The 15,781-nt window shown below is 41.5% G+C and overlaps 1 protein-coding gene across 1 annotated transcript; it reads left to right on the top strand.

Annotated features, from left to right (window-relative positions):
• Window positions 1-7,149: 7,149 nt before the first annotated feature.
• On the top strand, window positions 7,150-9,182 carry LOC103353625 (leucine-rich repeat transmembrane neuronal protein 4). The gene is made up of 2 exons (XM_008276683.1): window positions 7,150-7,201; window positions 7,636-9,182. The coding sequence occupies exons 1-2, from the start codon at window positions 7,150-7,152 to the stop codon at window positions 9,180-9,182; spliced, it is 1,599 nt and encodes a 532-aa protein (XP_008274905.1).
• The last annotated feature ends 6,599 nt before the right edge of the window (window positions 9,183-15,781 follow it).

The raw sequence follows: 15,781 nt of genomic DNA, 5'->3' as shown, positions 1-15,781 counted from the left end.
CAATTTTAAAATGTCGAAAAGAAATAAACATGTTTACAGCCTGCTACAAATACAGTTTTGGTCTCTCTAGTTAATTTCCCCGTTCATGACAACTGTAGAGGGGATGTTTTTTTAAAATAACTCAACTATTTTATTTGTATTAGAGCTTACAGTTATGCATAATTAAGGGAATGGCTGTTTTGGATAACAGGCCGGTGCTGTCACAAAACAGTCCCCGGCCGACCACAGCTCCACTCATGCTCCACCTCTTCGCTCATTTTTGGATCAGCAGGGAATTAGGTGGAGTCAGGGACGGCAAAGATGTTGACAGCAGGAGCCACCACACTGAACTTCACTGTTCAAGAAACCTGTGGGTAAAGTCTCTGAGAAGTCATCCATCTTTATATACAGTATATGATTAGTATATGCACTTAAACACTTGAAACTAGTCATGGGGATAAAATATGCCATCACTCCCCTCCACAGCTAACTGATCAGATGACGGACAGGATCACACCTTATGCCCCAGGCTTCTCCTCATTGGCTGGATCATTTTGAAATTAGTACATTACTTTAAAAAGCGTTAAAAGGGCACCGCTATTGCTCACCTGGTTGAGCTGGCGTCCCATGTACAGGGGCTGTAGTCCCTGATGCAGCGGCCATGAGTTTGAATCCCGCTCATGGCCCTTTGCTGTCTGTCTCTCTCGACTGTCCTATGTAATAAAGGCCAAAAAATTACTTTAAAAGTGTCAAAAAATAATACCTGTTGTATATTTTTTCCTCCCCCCTCTCCAACCATTACACAATAGACAAAGTGTTGAACACATTTTCTTTTATCTTTGACAAAAAAAAAAAAAACCCTTTTGCTCCTTCGTCTCATGTGTACGGGGCTTTTCTATCCGCAATGCATTATACATGAAGAAATATCCAAATGTAAAATAAAATAAACTGTTGCGGAAGAAGAACCTTTGTATTTGTGCTCCAGGAAAATCAAGTCTTATGGTTGTTTGACTCGGGATTTAAACACAGGAGCTCATTATCATCATCTCTATAATGCATTACCAGCTGATCCTCACAGGCTTTCTTGCAGGAGTTGGAGTGTTTCTTTATGCATGAGGGCAACATATGAAAAGGTAGACTACAATATAAAGCCACGGTACCACCATCTTTTGTTGAATGCTGCTGGAGAAAAGACCCTGAAGAGCACTGGTCCAAGCTTTTACACCATAGTATTTTAATGGTGGTTGAATGTTTTCACCCACCTTTCTCCCCATTAGGTTCATCAATGTTTTAGTACCTCTGCTGCAGTTTTTTCACATTTGAATTGATTCAAAGAGAATCACACATTTAGGGAAAAATATCTTTTCTAAGTCAAAATAGAATAAAAATTTAGGTCAGATTAACACATTTTCTGTTTTTAATCATCAGAAAACGTCAAGAATCTCCCTCAGATCTCCGAGTATGATCCAGCAGAGGCTCTAGTTAAAGAACTTTTAGCGAAATTACCAAACACAGGCATGATTAATGAATGGTGATAAGGTGAAGATTAACTTTAAGGAATCAGCTTCGTAATATAGCAATCAGAGCACAGTCAAGACGCAACCCTTCGACACTGCAAAAATCCAAAAGAAGTGTGTTATTTGAGTCACAGAGGCAGCAGGGGATAAAGTGCCAGATGTTTCGGGACCAGCCCTCTTTCTCAGAAATATTTACCTGCTGCTGGGATATTTTGTATGTGCAGGAGATAATTAAAGCTTCCGAGTTAGACGTCAGGGTCATTGTAAATTAATTTTGCTCCAACCCCGGCTTATGTCTGTCTTTGTGCTAATTATTTAACTATTTATTCATTTCTAAACTCTGTTTCAGTGGGCTTCATTATGCTGAAAAAAAAAAAAAAAAAGCAGGTCCTTCTCTTGCTCTATTATTCAGGCCTCAGTCAGTCACAGACAGTCATTAAAGTTTCATAGTAAGCAATTTGGTGGCTCAGTTATTTGCAAAGTGAGGTGAGTGCATAGTACTATACCTTTGTTGTTTGTAGCTGTTCAAGTCAAGGGAAAAACATTATGGGCTCTTGTGGAGTTAACTTCATCTTGAAGACACCAAAGGGGACATTATCACATTATTGGAGCCACCAGGTCACAAAATGTAAAACAGAAGTTTGTTCAACGAGCAGATTTCAGCTCTAAGTAACATTAAAAATCAAGAAAGCACTGATCGAGCTAAAAGAAGCTGAAGTAGTCAAAATCCTTACGACGTTAAAAGTTGACCATAAATATACAGCGAAACTGAATTACTAATCTATGCATCTCTACACTGCTTGTATTTGCCATTTAATGCAGATACCCAGAAAAACTGAGTGTAATGTGAAAGTGGGTCATGTCAGATTTGTTCAACAACATAAATAAGAATTGATGCACAGACCACAGGGAATTTAAAGGGACTTAGCATGAGATGATTGCAGAGGAGCAACGTGCTGTGATTTATAAATATGACAGGAGAGAGCTGTTTTTTCCTCCAAAAGAATGTCTGAATATTTGTTTTGGATGTCATATATCCATAAATCAAAATGACCACTCCTGTTATTAGTTGGTGACGGAGGCGAAAAGAGACTAAGGTGGATTAAAGCCACGATGGACTGACTGGAACTATGCAATGGGCTCTTAAAAATTACAGCCAGTTTGGCTGCAACAACAGACGTGTGTATTTTTATTTTTAGTTTCAAGGTTACATTCTTACAATCGCCCAAAATACTGGCTGGTCAAAAAAATGCATCTTACAGAGGACCTGCCAACAAAAATACAAAGAGATCTTGAGGGATGCTGTTGCTAGACAAAGAATTAATTGATTTTCAATTCAATTCAGTGCAGTTCAAATAGGCTTCACTGGCATGAAAGGTTCAGGCAACAATATTGACAAAGCATCAAAATACAACTGATCTAATATTGTAAGAGGAATATAAACATTAATACAGCATTGAGATCGAGCTATATATCAATTACGATCGAGCACAACATTAAAACCAGCTTCCTTGTGTAGATCCCCATCATGCTGTCAAAGAGTCTGGACACAGGATCTCTGTGGGTTGGATCCTACAGCTACAGATGATCAATCAGACTGAGATCAGGAATCTTTGGCTCCAGTCTTTGTTGTGTTCCTCGAGTCATTCCTGAGCAGTTTTTGTGGTGAGGTGTGGCGCATTGGTACGTTTATCTACGTTTATCTACATGGTACGTATGTGTGAAAGTGACATCCCCATGAATGTCTAGTGCATTATAAACAAGAGGGTGAGTTTTTTTTTTTTTTACGTCACTGTCTGTGGTTTTAATGTTGTGGCTGATTACTGTATATATGTAAAGTATATTATGTTGAAGTCATTCACTGTCCTTCACGTTCTGGCATATTGAAACATATTGGACAGCCGGATACGTCCTGTCTGCTTCTCTTATGAATATTTTTAATTTTAGGAGCTCATCAACCCCCGAAATGACAGAGCTGAAGTTGCTCCTTATTTCACTGAATATTTTACATCGTAGGAGGAAATGTACCTCTGTCTTAATCTCACCTGTTGAAAGGTGACTACACATTCTCCTCTGGTTGTCTGTCTTTTCCAACTACCAGTTTGCGCTAACTGAGCCTGTACTCGGTTAGGATCTGTTTTTGACAGTGAAGAAATAACCTGCTTATTCATGATCTCTTTTAAGTGCCAGAAAACATTCTCATCGTCTGTGGCTTTTAGTTTCTAATGTTTCCAAATAAGTGTCTTTACATTGCGTTCTGATTCGGTTTCCTCTGACTGGTGTTGATGGAGCAGTGTTGTTGTCAGACTGGTCAGGGTGTCTGAGGGGGGGCAGTAAGTCTCGGCACAGACTGGCATAAGGGACTCTTTACTGGGCTCAGCTCCTGGGTTTGGAGGGCTTTTGAGTGGAGGATGTCTAGGGAGCTGGATTTAGGGTGATTAAAAACTTTGAGTGCTCTCCTTTGAATGTTAATTATCAGTGGATATCTCCTTAACTCTGCTCTACATGCATTTATTGGTGTTTGTCTGTGCTGAATTCTAAAAGTTAAGATTCTGTTAGATGTTTGTCCGAGCAGGACTAAGGTGACCCCGTAGCTCTCTGCCGTACAGGGTAATGGGCTGGATGACACCATTATTTTTAAATGTATTTTTTTATACTGTGTAGAGGAGGCCTAATGAATGACAGGGATTCATTGTCATGAGCCACATTCTCTTTGTGCCCTTTAGACTTCATAAAATGCATCTGTGCTTCTTTTAGCAGAGTTGACCTTCCTGGCCGGTGTGACTGAGAGAATAGAAATATTTCCACATCCTTATTCATACCCTTTATAAAAAAAGAACAAAACAAAACAAACAAAAAAGCTTTTATTGATCTCTCAAAGCTTCGTAACATACACTTACTGTATGTCCAAAACCTTAGAAAAATAAGTGAAATGTTTTAAAATGAAAAAAAAAAATATAAAAATCTCACAATCCAAAAAAAAAACAAACAAAAAACATAAAATTTCTGTTAGACAAAAGTCATTGCAAAGTTGATTTCAACTTACAGCTAAGTTGGCAGGAGCTGTGTTAGTGGCAAAAAAAAGTAATATGTAAGTATGACCAGAAAAGCAGTGATATCTCATCATAACTCACATAAAATTTGACACCTAACACAGAACGTTTGCCATCAGTTGAATTTAAATTACAGCAAAATAAGTCACTGCTCTCATAATGGTAAAAAAACAAAAACAAACCAACAACAACAAAACAAACTACTCTGTACAAATTCTACCACAGATAACAAACATGGACTGTATAACCTATTTACTGTGTAGACTTTCTTATACAGTCTGTGATAACAAATACCAGGTAAAATCATCCTTTTTGTAAATCTGTGCTCTGTGATGACATTTTATGTTCTTCCACTGTGTATGTCTTCCCTAAAATAAATATATTTCTCTTTTATTTTAATCTTGTGCACCACACCATGTCAGATTTCAGTTTAACAAAATGTACATGAATGAATGTTTCTGAAGCATCAGCAGGCGATGATGGCGCCTGTGATCATACAGGATCATATAATGGCACAGAGGAGTGAGAGCTACACTGATAGATAGGCCACATTCGAAGGTGTGTAATTGTTATTGCCATTCTTGCAGTCACCTTGACGTGTGTGAAGATGTGCACGTGTGTGTGTGTGTGTGTGTGTGTGTGTGTGGGTGTGTGCGCGTGTGTCAATTTCTGCTCTGCCCTTCAACTCCAGTTAGCTGATTGATCTAACAATGGAAATTAAATCAGTGGCTGGAGCTGAAGTGCTACATGCATCCCTTATATTTTTTGTTTCCAGCCATTTCTTTGTCACAAACTATCTGTGATTTGTGCTGAAATGTTCATTAATGTCCATTACTGGTAATTACGCTACTCATTAAGTGCAGGGTAGAGGGACCCATTAGAAATGATGACTCTGACCCTGACTCAAAGTCCCATTATGAAGCCTTGAGAGCTCCCTTTGTTTACGCATGACAAATTTCACTGTCAATACGCAACAGTGTGAGGTGAAATTGTAATCAATTGGGTTTTCTTGACTTTGTCATATTTTGGAAGACTGGAAACTTTTTATCAAACCAAACTAAATACCACATAAATTATTACTGCAAGACTTTGAGTCAGAAAATACAGAAAAATGTTAAGAAATGTTTGACAGCTTCATTCAAAAGGCAGAGACCTGCATCCTATAGACTCCCAGTGTGCATTGTGTACCTTGTTATGAGACAAACTTAGCCTTAACAAGCTGACCTTTCTGCTGAGACTCACCTGCTGTAGAACTAATTACGAGAAATATCTGAGATTTTCCCAATAGTTCCTTAGATACAGGCTCAAAGTGAAATTTGCTGCATAATTAGGCTTCATTACCAGTGAAGGAAGCAGCTGAGATTATTTTTGAGGTATTTTTTCTTTATACTTGAAAATTTGCATTTTCGTGTGTCCCACTGCCTTTTAATCATCTACATGTATTTGAAATAGTTAATCACCACGTAGAGATTTTTTTTACATACTACAAACTATGATGGACTTCTAAAACATGATACATTCTAATTAGCATTAGGAAATATAAGTTTGATTGCAACCACCTCCAGCTTCCAGGGGCTGCTTAAATGCTGACACTTTAATAATATTAGTCCAGCAACATATCAAATATTGCATAATGCAACAATAACTAGGTTTATAACTGCCTCTACTTGTGCTACGAAGTCATGAGTGGCTGTGATTAAAATTTAGGACATAAAAGTTGCATAATATCTCTCATTTCGCTGCATTTTTTGGTGTTTGAGCTTGATCTAAAGATGTTCAAGTGCTGGCTATTCAGAGGCGTGTTTCACTGGCTGAACATCTTCACAGTTATCTAAATGCAGAGCAAACAGTGTTCCCATTCCGGGGCTTTAATTGATATGCAGGCTGTGTCCATGAGAACAATGAAGTGTGGTTTGGTGTGGGCTGCGGAGTGCCACTCAGTGACCAGAAGAGGGCATCTCAAGTCCTGAAACCGAGCTCCACTGAGCTCTGTATAATCCTCCACCAACATCATTCCTGTTGCTATACAACTGATTTATTCTTGATGCCACGGTCAACGTGTGTAATCCACAACAGACTGCGCCTTTTCTCTCCGCTGTCCGCGCCTGAAGCAGGAGACCGAGCAACTTGTCTCGCCTGGACCACAGTTTCCCGTCAAATTTCTGCACTTGGTCGTGTTTCCAGTGTCTTTTTCCTGCCACTTAACCCAGATTCAACAATTGGCGACTCGCTGTTTTAGGATGTATTTTATCAGCCTCCCACGACACGCGTTAAACAGAGTCGTTCTCGGGAGGCTGCGAGCCTGAGCGCGTCCTCTCCAAGGGCTTTTGTAAGGTGGCAGTCAGAAAGAGAGAGAGAGAGGGAGAAAACCATAATAAAATATGAACGATCAAGCTGATGTTGTGCGGTAAACTACACACAGAGGTTGATGCACACCTTCTGGAGCTGCTTCTCCTCTCCGACAGGTGTGCGGCTGTGAGCGGAGCGGTTCTGGCTGCGGCGCAAAGTGCGTAGATTTTCCGCGCAGACGGGTGTCCTGGTGGAGGGTCCAACTATTTGGGCAAAACGCCGAGTGCGTCTAACATGTGGACCTGGGACGCATGCAACAGAGAGCCCCGAACATGAGGAGGAGCCGACACCGCGCAAACATGGGTACGTACCCGCCATACACTGACACTTAAAGCCTTCGTTTATGCGCAAAGTCTTTAGTCGTTTGCCTAATTACAGTTCACTTAAAGCTGATTTTTGCTGCTGTCTTTGCCCCCCCTGCGGTGTTTGAATGATGGCTGTAGGCTGGAGGGGATCTGAGGGAGGCTTTTTTCCCTCATCAACTATCTGACAAATTATGCCTGATCAGTCACCTTTCCAGTGTCTCAAGAGCGTGACTTTGATAGTGACAGTGAATAAGTGTGTGTGTGGATTTGCCATGAACACAGGGATGCAGGTTTACTGAGCTGCAAATAACCTCCTGTTAACAAATGAATACAGTGTGGCTGATTCAATTAAATGTATGTTCTGTGGATTTTCATTCTGTCTGTGCATCATGTGTGTGCTCTTCAACCTCCTACTTTTCTGTGTGTCTGCAGGACTTTCAGTGCTTTTCAGATGGCTTGTGTTCACAGTGGTGGTGCCTGCCTGGCTGCTCGCTGTTCCCAGTGGCATCCGCGAGCGTCCCTGCCCCCTGAGCTGTAGATGTGATGGGAAAATAATATACTGCGAATCCAATGCCTTCCGTGACGTGCCAAACAACGTGTCTGTCGGCACACAGGGCCTGTCCCTGCGGTACAACAGCCTGGTGAACCTCAGAGCCCACCAGTTCGCAGGCCTGAGTCAACTAGTTTGGCTCTACCTCGACCACAATTACATCAACGCCGTGGACGGCCAGGCTTTTCACGGCATACGCAGGCTCAAAGAACTGATTCTCAGCTCGAATAAGATCACACAGCTGAAAAACAACACTTTCCACGACGTCCCCAACTTGCGTAACCTTGACCTTTCCTACAATAAGCTGCAGGTCCTTCAGCCGAATCAGTTTGTGGGTCTACGGAAGCTGCTGAGTTTACACTTGAGGTCAAACTCCTTAAAAACTGTCCCCATGCGAGTTTTCCTCGACTGTCGCAACCTGGAGTTTCTAGATATCGGCTACAACAGGCTTCGGAGCCTCACACGTAATGCCTTTGCAGGACTCCTGAAGCTCATCGAGCTTCATTTGGAGCATAACCAGTTTTCAAAGATAAATTTTGCTCATTTCCCACGCCTGACTAACCTGAGGGCCCTCTATCTTCAGTGGAACCGTATCAAACTGCTCACCCAGGGCCTGCCGTGGATGTGGACTTCCTTGCAAAAGTTGGACCTGTCAGGAAATGAGCTTCAAATGTTGGATCCGAGCACATTTCAATGCCTGCCTAATCTACAGACTCTCAACCTGGACTCCAACAAACTCAGCAACGTCTCTCAGCAGACAGTGGAGGCTTGGATCTCGCTCACCACCATCAGTCTTGCTGGCAATTTGTGGTACTGTAACCCCAACATTTGTCCTCTGGTGTCCTGGCTCAAAGCCTTTAAGGGCAACAAGGAGTCTACTATGATTTGTGCCAGCCCCAAGGAGGCCCAAGGAGAGAAAGTTACTGATGTGGTGGAGACTTATAACATCTGCACAGCGACGCCGACCCCCATCCCCTCAACGAAAGCGCCCCTCACTTCTGCGTTTCCACCTGAGCTGCTGCCTCTTACCACAAAGTCTGTGGCGGATAAAAAGCTGATGTGGAACAGGACAGCCTCCCCGACTCCCACCGAGGCCTCCCCCACCATCCCCCTGCCAGACACCGAGTATGTGTCCTTCCACAAGATCATAGCTGGTAGCGTGGCCCTCTTCTTATCTGTGGCTATAATTCTGCTGGTTATATATGTCTCGTGGAAGCGCTATCCCAGCAGTATCAAACAGCTTCAGCAGCGCTCAGCAGTTAAAAAGCGCCAGAAAAAGGCACGGGAGACTGAGCGCTCCCTTAATTCACCACTGCAAGAGTACTATGTGGACTACAAGCCTTCACACTCAGAGACTATGGATGTGCTGGTTAATGGGACAGGACCTTACACATACACCATCTCAGGCTCCAGGGAATGCGAGGTATGACTGTTGCCCCCCAAAAATCCATTTCCACTGCGAGGCATGAGAGGTAAATTTTCTTACAATCTGTGGGGAAACACACTTGTTTTCTCCTGTGCTCTTGTCTGTGTGGGGATAAGGAGGCAAAGGTCAGTGCATGGTGACTTGTTTGGCTGGCAATATGCTGGGTTTGCTCTGTTCCATATGATTACCCAGCTGTTGTTCTGAATCATGCAATTTTATTGCTAAAATATGATCCCATTAGCTGAAACTGCAGTGGCAGCTCCTCTTCCTGGGTAACTTACATACAGCGAGATGAATTATACACAAAGTAGGTTCATCGTTCATTCCTGACATAAAAAGAGCTCATTGATGAATCTGTGTGTTATCGGCCTGCCTTTTATTTATTCACAAAAGGCTTGCTGTCCTGAATGGAATGATAAAAATATATTAGATCAAGTCACTGTGCAGGTGGTCCCCTCCTATCCTGTGTGTTTGCTACAACAGCTGTAGTAGCAAATATACAAGTCATGTGAGTGTTGATATTTGTATTCTGCTGTATTTAATGTGTAAATATTTACAATCATAGCAGCTGATCGTATATCACATCCTGTTTTCCTGCCTCTGGCAATAGTGTACTTAGGTTTTTAGTCATTAGTTTAATTTACAAAGTTCAAACAGTCACCGCAGGCTGGGGAACACTATAAAGGCCTGCAGCCAAATAAAAGTTAAATTATGCATTTGGGTTGGGTTTCTCTCTGGCATTTGTGTACTACTGCAGTGAGAAACTGCATTATGCTTTTGTTTAACCTCAGAAATATATAGAAGATGCTCGGCTACACTGGTGAAACTTTCCTCCAAAGAGTTCAAATTGAAATTCTCATCCTCAAGCCAGTCTCCTCCACACGACTGACTCTGAGCCACTGTACAGCACAGGGATTGAGACAGAAAGCCTTGACAGAAAGACTAATCAATTTGCTCATGCTTAATTAGGCGCTTTTTTGCCTGTGTATTCTTTTTTTTCTCTAATGCCCTGCATCTGTCTTCCTTTGTCCGGCGGCTTTTTTCCCCCCTTTTGACAGTATGGTTAAGTGTGATTAACAGGACATGTTGTAGTGTCAGTGGAATCTTTGCTGCACCTTTTGTAACACCCACCAGACATGCTGTGGATTACAGGAGGCACCTTTCCTCTCCACTGTATCTGTCAACACAGCTCAGAGACAAAGTTTTACCTTTCACTACCACACAGCTCAGTTTCTGTATTCTACGTGGAGCCTATAAATCATATACCATGTTATTAGTCGGTGGTTTGTACTGTTGCACTGGTTCTCTTCTTGTTGTGTCACTTGCTAAAGTCACTGGAGAGGCTGGGAGAGTTTCATTGTTTTCAGTAATGCCAACATACCACAAGGTACGCGGGTAGCTAAATCAGCTCTTTGTCAGATTATCTGTGGCAGAGCATTTCTCAACACAAGGGAAGCTGGAGGTGAGATGGTCGACTTATCAATCTTGTAGCTTTCATGTGAGAATGTGGCGTGGGAACATTAAATGGCAGACCTAATGGGGCTTCTGCTAGCTAGAATAACTAATAGCCCATCAGAGGTAAGGAGCCGAGACTTCCCTCAGCTTTGTTATTCCTTGCCCTCTACAGCTCAAGGGAGCAGCTTGAGTTGTTAAAAATGTAATGGGATTTTTTTTTTCTTTGCGTGTGTGTGTTATATTTCATGCCAAACACTGCAATTCAAAGTAAGAGCACATGCTACAGCTGGAGACTATTGAAACCACCTGCAGGTTTTTGAGAATCTTTAAGTTAGATCTGTGCGTTGACACAAATAGCTCCGTTATTGGACCCAATAGAGTATTACAATAATAATAATAATTATTAGATGTTTTATTTGCATCAGAATCCAGCATAGGTTGCAGTACAAGAAGCTCATGATGTGCAATGATAGTGTCTCGGGCTATTTGCATCACAATGCAAGCAACGCAGCACAATCTCTACCGACATGTGAGAAGGCTTTTCGGTTTATATTGAATACACACAGTGCCGAGTGTCAAGAAAGATGAAAGTGGGAGAGATGTTGTATCCGAAAAGGCTGCTGCAGGGCTCAAACCCACACTCAGGAGCATATTGTAAATGCCAGCACCCAATGCGCCCCCCTGCACATTATTTTAGCTATCCCAGATAGAAAGCACTTAAGCTATTAGCTGCATTTTCAATTAGGAGAAAGAGCTTTGTAATTGAAGCCTGTTATCTTCTGCACATGCCCAGACCAACAGACGTGGAGTTAATTTGTTTCTATAGATTTCCTCCAGCACAGCTCAGCAGGTTGGCTTCGGCACTGCAAACTGAACTCGCAGAGTGTGAATTTTGATGAACACTTTGAACTGTGCGCTTCTATGGTCTTCCTGTGGCACAATATTTTTTTGCTCCCTTGTACGCCATCCGCTCCTGTGCTCACAGAGCAGCTGCGGTTGGTGCCGATCATCCACAGATCACACCTCTGTAAAGTTAGTTCAGAAAATATTCAGGTGAAAACCCCCACCATCTCAGCCAAAGGCGATTTTTGTACTTGGATAGAATCTGCAAGCATTATTAAGGTGAAGAGATCCTGCTCATGGATAATTAAAGTGGGCTGTGAGACGGCAGATGAAGTGAGGAGAAAGGAAGGTGTGCCACTGCTGCTGCATCTGAATGGCTCAAATGTTGTCGAAAAGACAAGACTAAAATAATTACAGCTTGGAACTCAACTAATTTCTCAAGCAGGCAGAGTGAGAAGCATTGTAGTGTCAACACTCTGATGAGTTTGGGCCGGCACGAGCCTTATTCATGCATGAAGTTGTTTTCATTTCATTCTGCCTTCTCAGAGTGTGGCACCATGTGTCTCCCTCCTGGTTATATATTTAAAACTAAAGACTCCTATAGATCTAATCTGTGTTTGCCCAGGATAAACCCCTAAAGCTGTGGGTACATTGGATTCAACAAACATTTGCTTAATTTGTAGGCGTTATGATTAGAGCCCTGCCTTTAAAATGTCAGGAATGAAAATCAAAGATGATAGATGATCAAAATGCATTGTCAATACTTGCCAAGATAGCAGCTTGCACTTCATCTGTGCGTAAATGCACAGAAGGCAGGCTTCCATCAAGTGAAGGAAGTTCTGACAGTTTTCAGTATTTGTTGCCAAATAAAGGCTAGCCACATAAGTAAAATAGCCTGTGAAAAAAAAGATGTTATTTTTGAAAACATCACATTGCACATATGCTGAGGAACAGCACATTCTGATGCAACTTTTTGTCACATTTATGACAATGCATACTTACAAAATAATCTGCATTTAGTGCGACAAATGAAACATCACGCTCGCTTTAAACTATTCCCCAAAAAAAGCTGTACTTTTTGCTATTAATTCTCATTTTGCTTGGTTGTCTTGTTGTGTGGTGGAATTGAAAATTACTGTTACTGCAAGACTGGGTGGCAATGATCCATGGATCCACAGAAGTACACTACTTAGCTTTTATCATAGCTGATGATTTTGTGAAAAATGGGCTCTGGTCAATTCCATTCAAACTCAACTGCAGCAAAATGCAGGAAGAAACAGCCTATTAAGTGAATTGGCTGTAATGGCTATTACACAACATCATTTTTTAGTGCCTGGTATCACATGGTGTTTTGTAAGTGGTGATGTTTTTTTTTTTTTTAAATCGATAGATTTTTGTATCTGATCAAGCATCTAAAGCTGGCTGAAGAAGCTTTGTTGTACTGGGGATATGTATATATTTATGAAAATGTGTCATTTTTTATTCAATTCATATTTTTACAGCAAACAAGACAAATAAATTGCTCTTGAAAGCCTCAGCACTAGTGTTACAAGAGTCAGATGAGAAGACCCTTAACAATCCGAAGAGGACACAACGACGTCGCACACAGTGAGCGTGCTAAGTGTTTACGGAAGTAAACATGGATGGTGGCGGCGGAAGTGGCACTCCCCCACCGCCGCCGCCACTGATGGTTGAAACAGAACTGGGACCGCCATCCTAAACTAGCATCAGCACCCAAGTACTGCCTGTGCGTTCCAACCACTTCCACCTTGTCGGTGCACACCCCCGGGTGGAAGTGCCCCCCCACCCCTTCAAGCATCAAGCCCCCTTGTATCTCGACCTCTGTCTTAACAAGCCGACATTTAGTGTCGGATTATCGAGTCACGACTGTACTATGTTAATGTCTGTATGTACACACATGCGTTTGTCCTTTTATCCAACAGTCTTTCTTAACGTTGATGCTGTTGTCCAGCAATCACAGTTCAGATGAAAAATGATCTGAGTTGATAAAAATGTTGATACACACATTTGAGTCACCTTCAGTTGTTATGGCGCGTGCTCAAAGCAATAAATTTAACAAGCAGCACAAGACTTTTCCTGCCCTCGGTCTTGCCTCTCAGGAAACCATGCAGGCAGTCCTGTCTAATGGTACGTGTCCATGGTTTTTGGACACTGCGGGTCGCTCCGCTTCACAGCACTGGACACTTAAAATGCGTGGGACTAGGCAGTGTCATGATAGATGATTTAGAGATGCCCTGAATCGGGAAACTAACAGACTACACCCTCCTACAACTGCGCAAACACTGGCTGCAGCTGATTGGATGAATGCTTTACTCAAGGGACTGTCTGCTGCTGGTTTTGAAACCACACCAGGATGGCAGTTTTTTTGGAAGCAGTACCCCAAAAGGTGTTTTTGAAAACACTGGAAGTGAGACATAAGATGAGCATCTTCTGAATCTGGCTTTATTTTAGATCTCAAGTTTATGCAAATGTCTCTCAAAACACATTGAAACGCTACCAGGTTGCATTGCACAGTTGCTTCCACACACAATATTGTTGTCAATACTTTACCTCAGCCTGAGTCACGTCAGATTTTCACCTGCGGTGCTAATTACGAGAAAAACCACTATGATCCTGTGCTGCTTCACAACATCATTAAACTACAACTTTTATTACGGTTTAGACTGAAAGACCCCTAGCAGCAGAAATTACATACCGTGCCTTTAATATTCCCCTAAAACATGCAAAGACTCAATATCAGTCAATAACAATCCTGCAGTAAAGATGTATTTATGAGAAATATCTAGTAGAAGGTATCAGGTACTTACAAGAGAAACTAAAAATTGGTGCAAGTAGGTTTGCATATAATTCTAGTTCTTCTTACATAACAATCTGCCAGACTATTTTTTGGCTCGTTTCCTGGCAACCGTACAGTCACAACAAATTGTTTCCAGTGTTTATGCTAAGCTAAGCCATCATCTAACTCGTTGTGAGACGGGAAAAAAGAGTGCATTTCCTAAAATATCGAAGTGTTCCTTCGATAGAAGAATTCATACTTAGCCATCAGCTGTAATGTGAACTCATTCAGCATAGAGACCCCACATTAAAGCAGCCTCTGCATATGCCCGTGTATGAAATGTATTTGAAATGCACATAGCTGATCCTAGACAGTATATCCCACCTCGTTCCAGTCAAGGCTGTGATTTCAAGCCGAGTTAAAATGTTGCAGAGGGATTCATTATCACAAATGCACATAATCAGACCTCAGACCTATCTTTGGTTAAGCACCTCTCAGGCTGCTGTGTGCGTGGGGTAAGATCTCCTCCAAATAAATATACTCTGCGAAATGTATGATTCAGACTTTTGACAGATGTTCCTCTTGGAGGTGTGATGTCTGCTCTGGTGAGGAGGTGGAATACATTAAAAAAAACTTAGCAGCATGGAGAGGAAAACATGAGATCTGTGCAATAATAGCTTGTAATTTAGTGTGGCCTGTTAAAATGAATATGGAAATTCTATTGTTTCAAAATAATTAATCTTAGCATCTCTTCTTTCATCCAATTGAGGTTTTCAGGATTTTATTATTCTCATTAGGATGTGCTAATAGCACATGTCGCAGCAAGCTAATAGCTTAATCTGGCACAGGCGGAAAATATGATGTTCTTCCTCCACGCTTCAACACAGACAATATTGAATTTCACTCAGGGTTAGATGTACTTATTTACAGAACATATATGACGAACTGTTGTTTGTGCCTCTCACTGATCATTAAACATTCCTATGGAAGTTTAAAGCTAGATGAGTGGTGAATCATTGAGAAAATATTGTGCTGTTGAGGAAAAAGAAATGGAAGTCATGACTATGTTGACCTCCAAACCTCCGTTTTAAATTGAGGTCAGCATTGATTGACAGCATCATTAACTCCGATATGCACTTGATATTACACGATAACCCAGTCCTTCACTTAAACCCAAGATCAAATGAACTTGTCTGTTATAAGCAAATCAGGTGAGTCAGTACATGTTTGGACTATAACTATAATATTACAAAGATGTGGAAATTGTGAAATGGAATTAGAAGCCCCATTTTGACCCAAACTAATTTGGAAGAAAATGAAAAGACCACAAAGATAAGCCAGACTAATTCATTCTTTCCCATCACACAATCTCCAGTGGTCCTCTTTTCCTGCAGCCACACACAAACCATCATGAATATTTAATGTGATATTAAACACCCTCACTTCTGTTTTGTGTTCAAGGCCATTTTGTTCATTCAGTGGTGAATCAGCTAAAACCAATTTTCTG

This window comes from Stegastes partitus, unplaced genomic scaffold, assembly GCF_000690725.1.
Source record: "Stegastes partitus isolate 25-593 unplaced genomic scaffold, Stegastes_partitus-1.0.2 Scaffold79, whole genome shotgun sequence".
NCBI lineage: Eukaryota > Metazoa > Chordata > Actinopteri > Pomacentridae > Stegastes > Stegastes partitus.
Note: the sequence above shows the minus strand (reverse complement) of the source record. Positions and strands in the feature narration are given on the sequence as shown.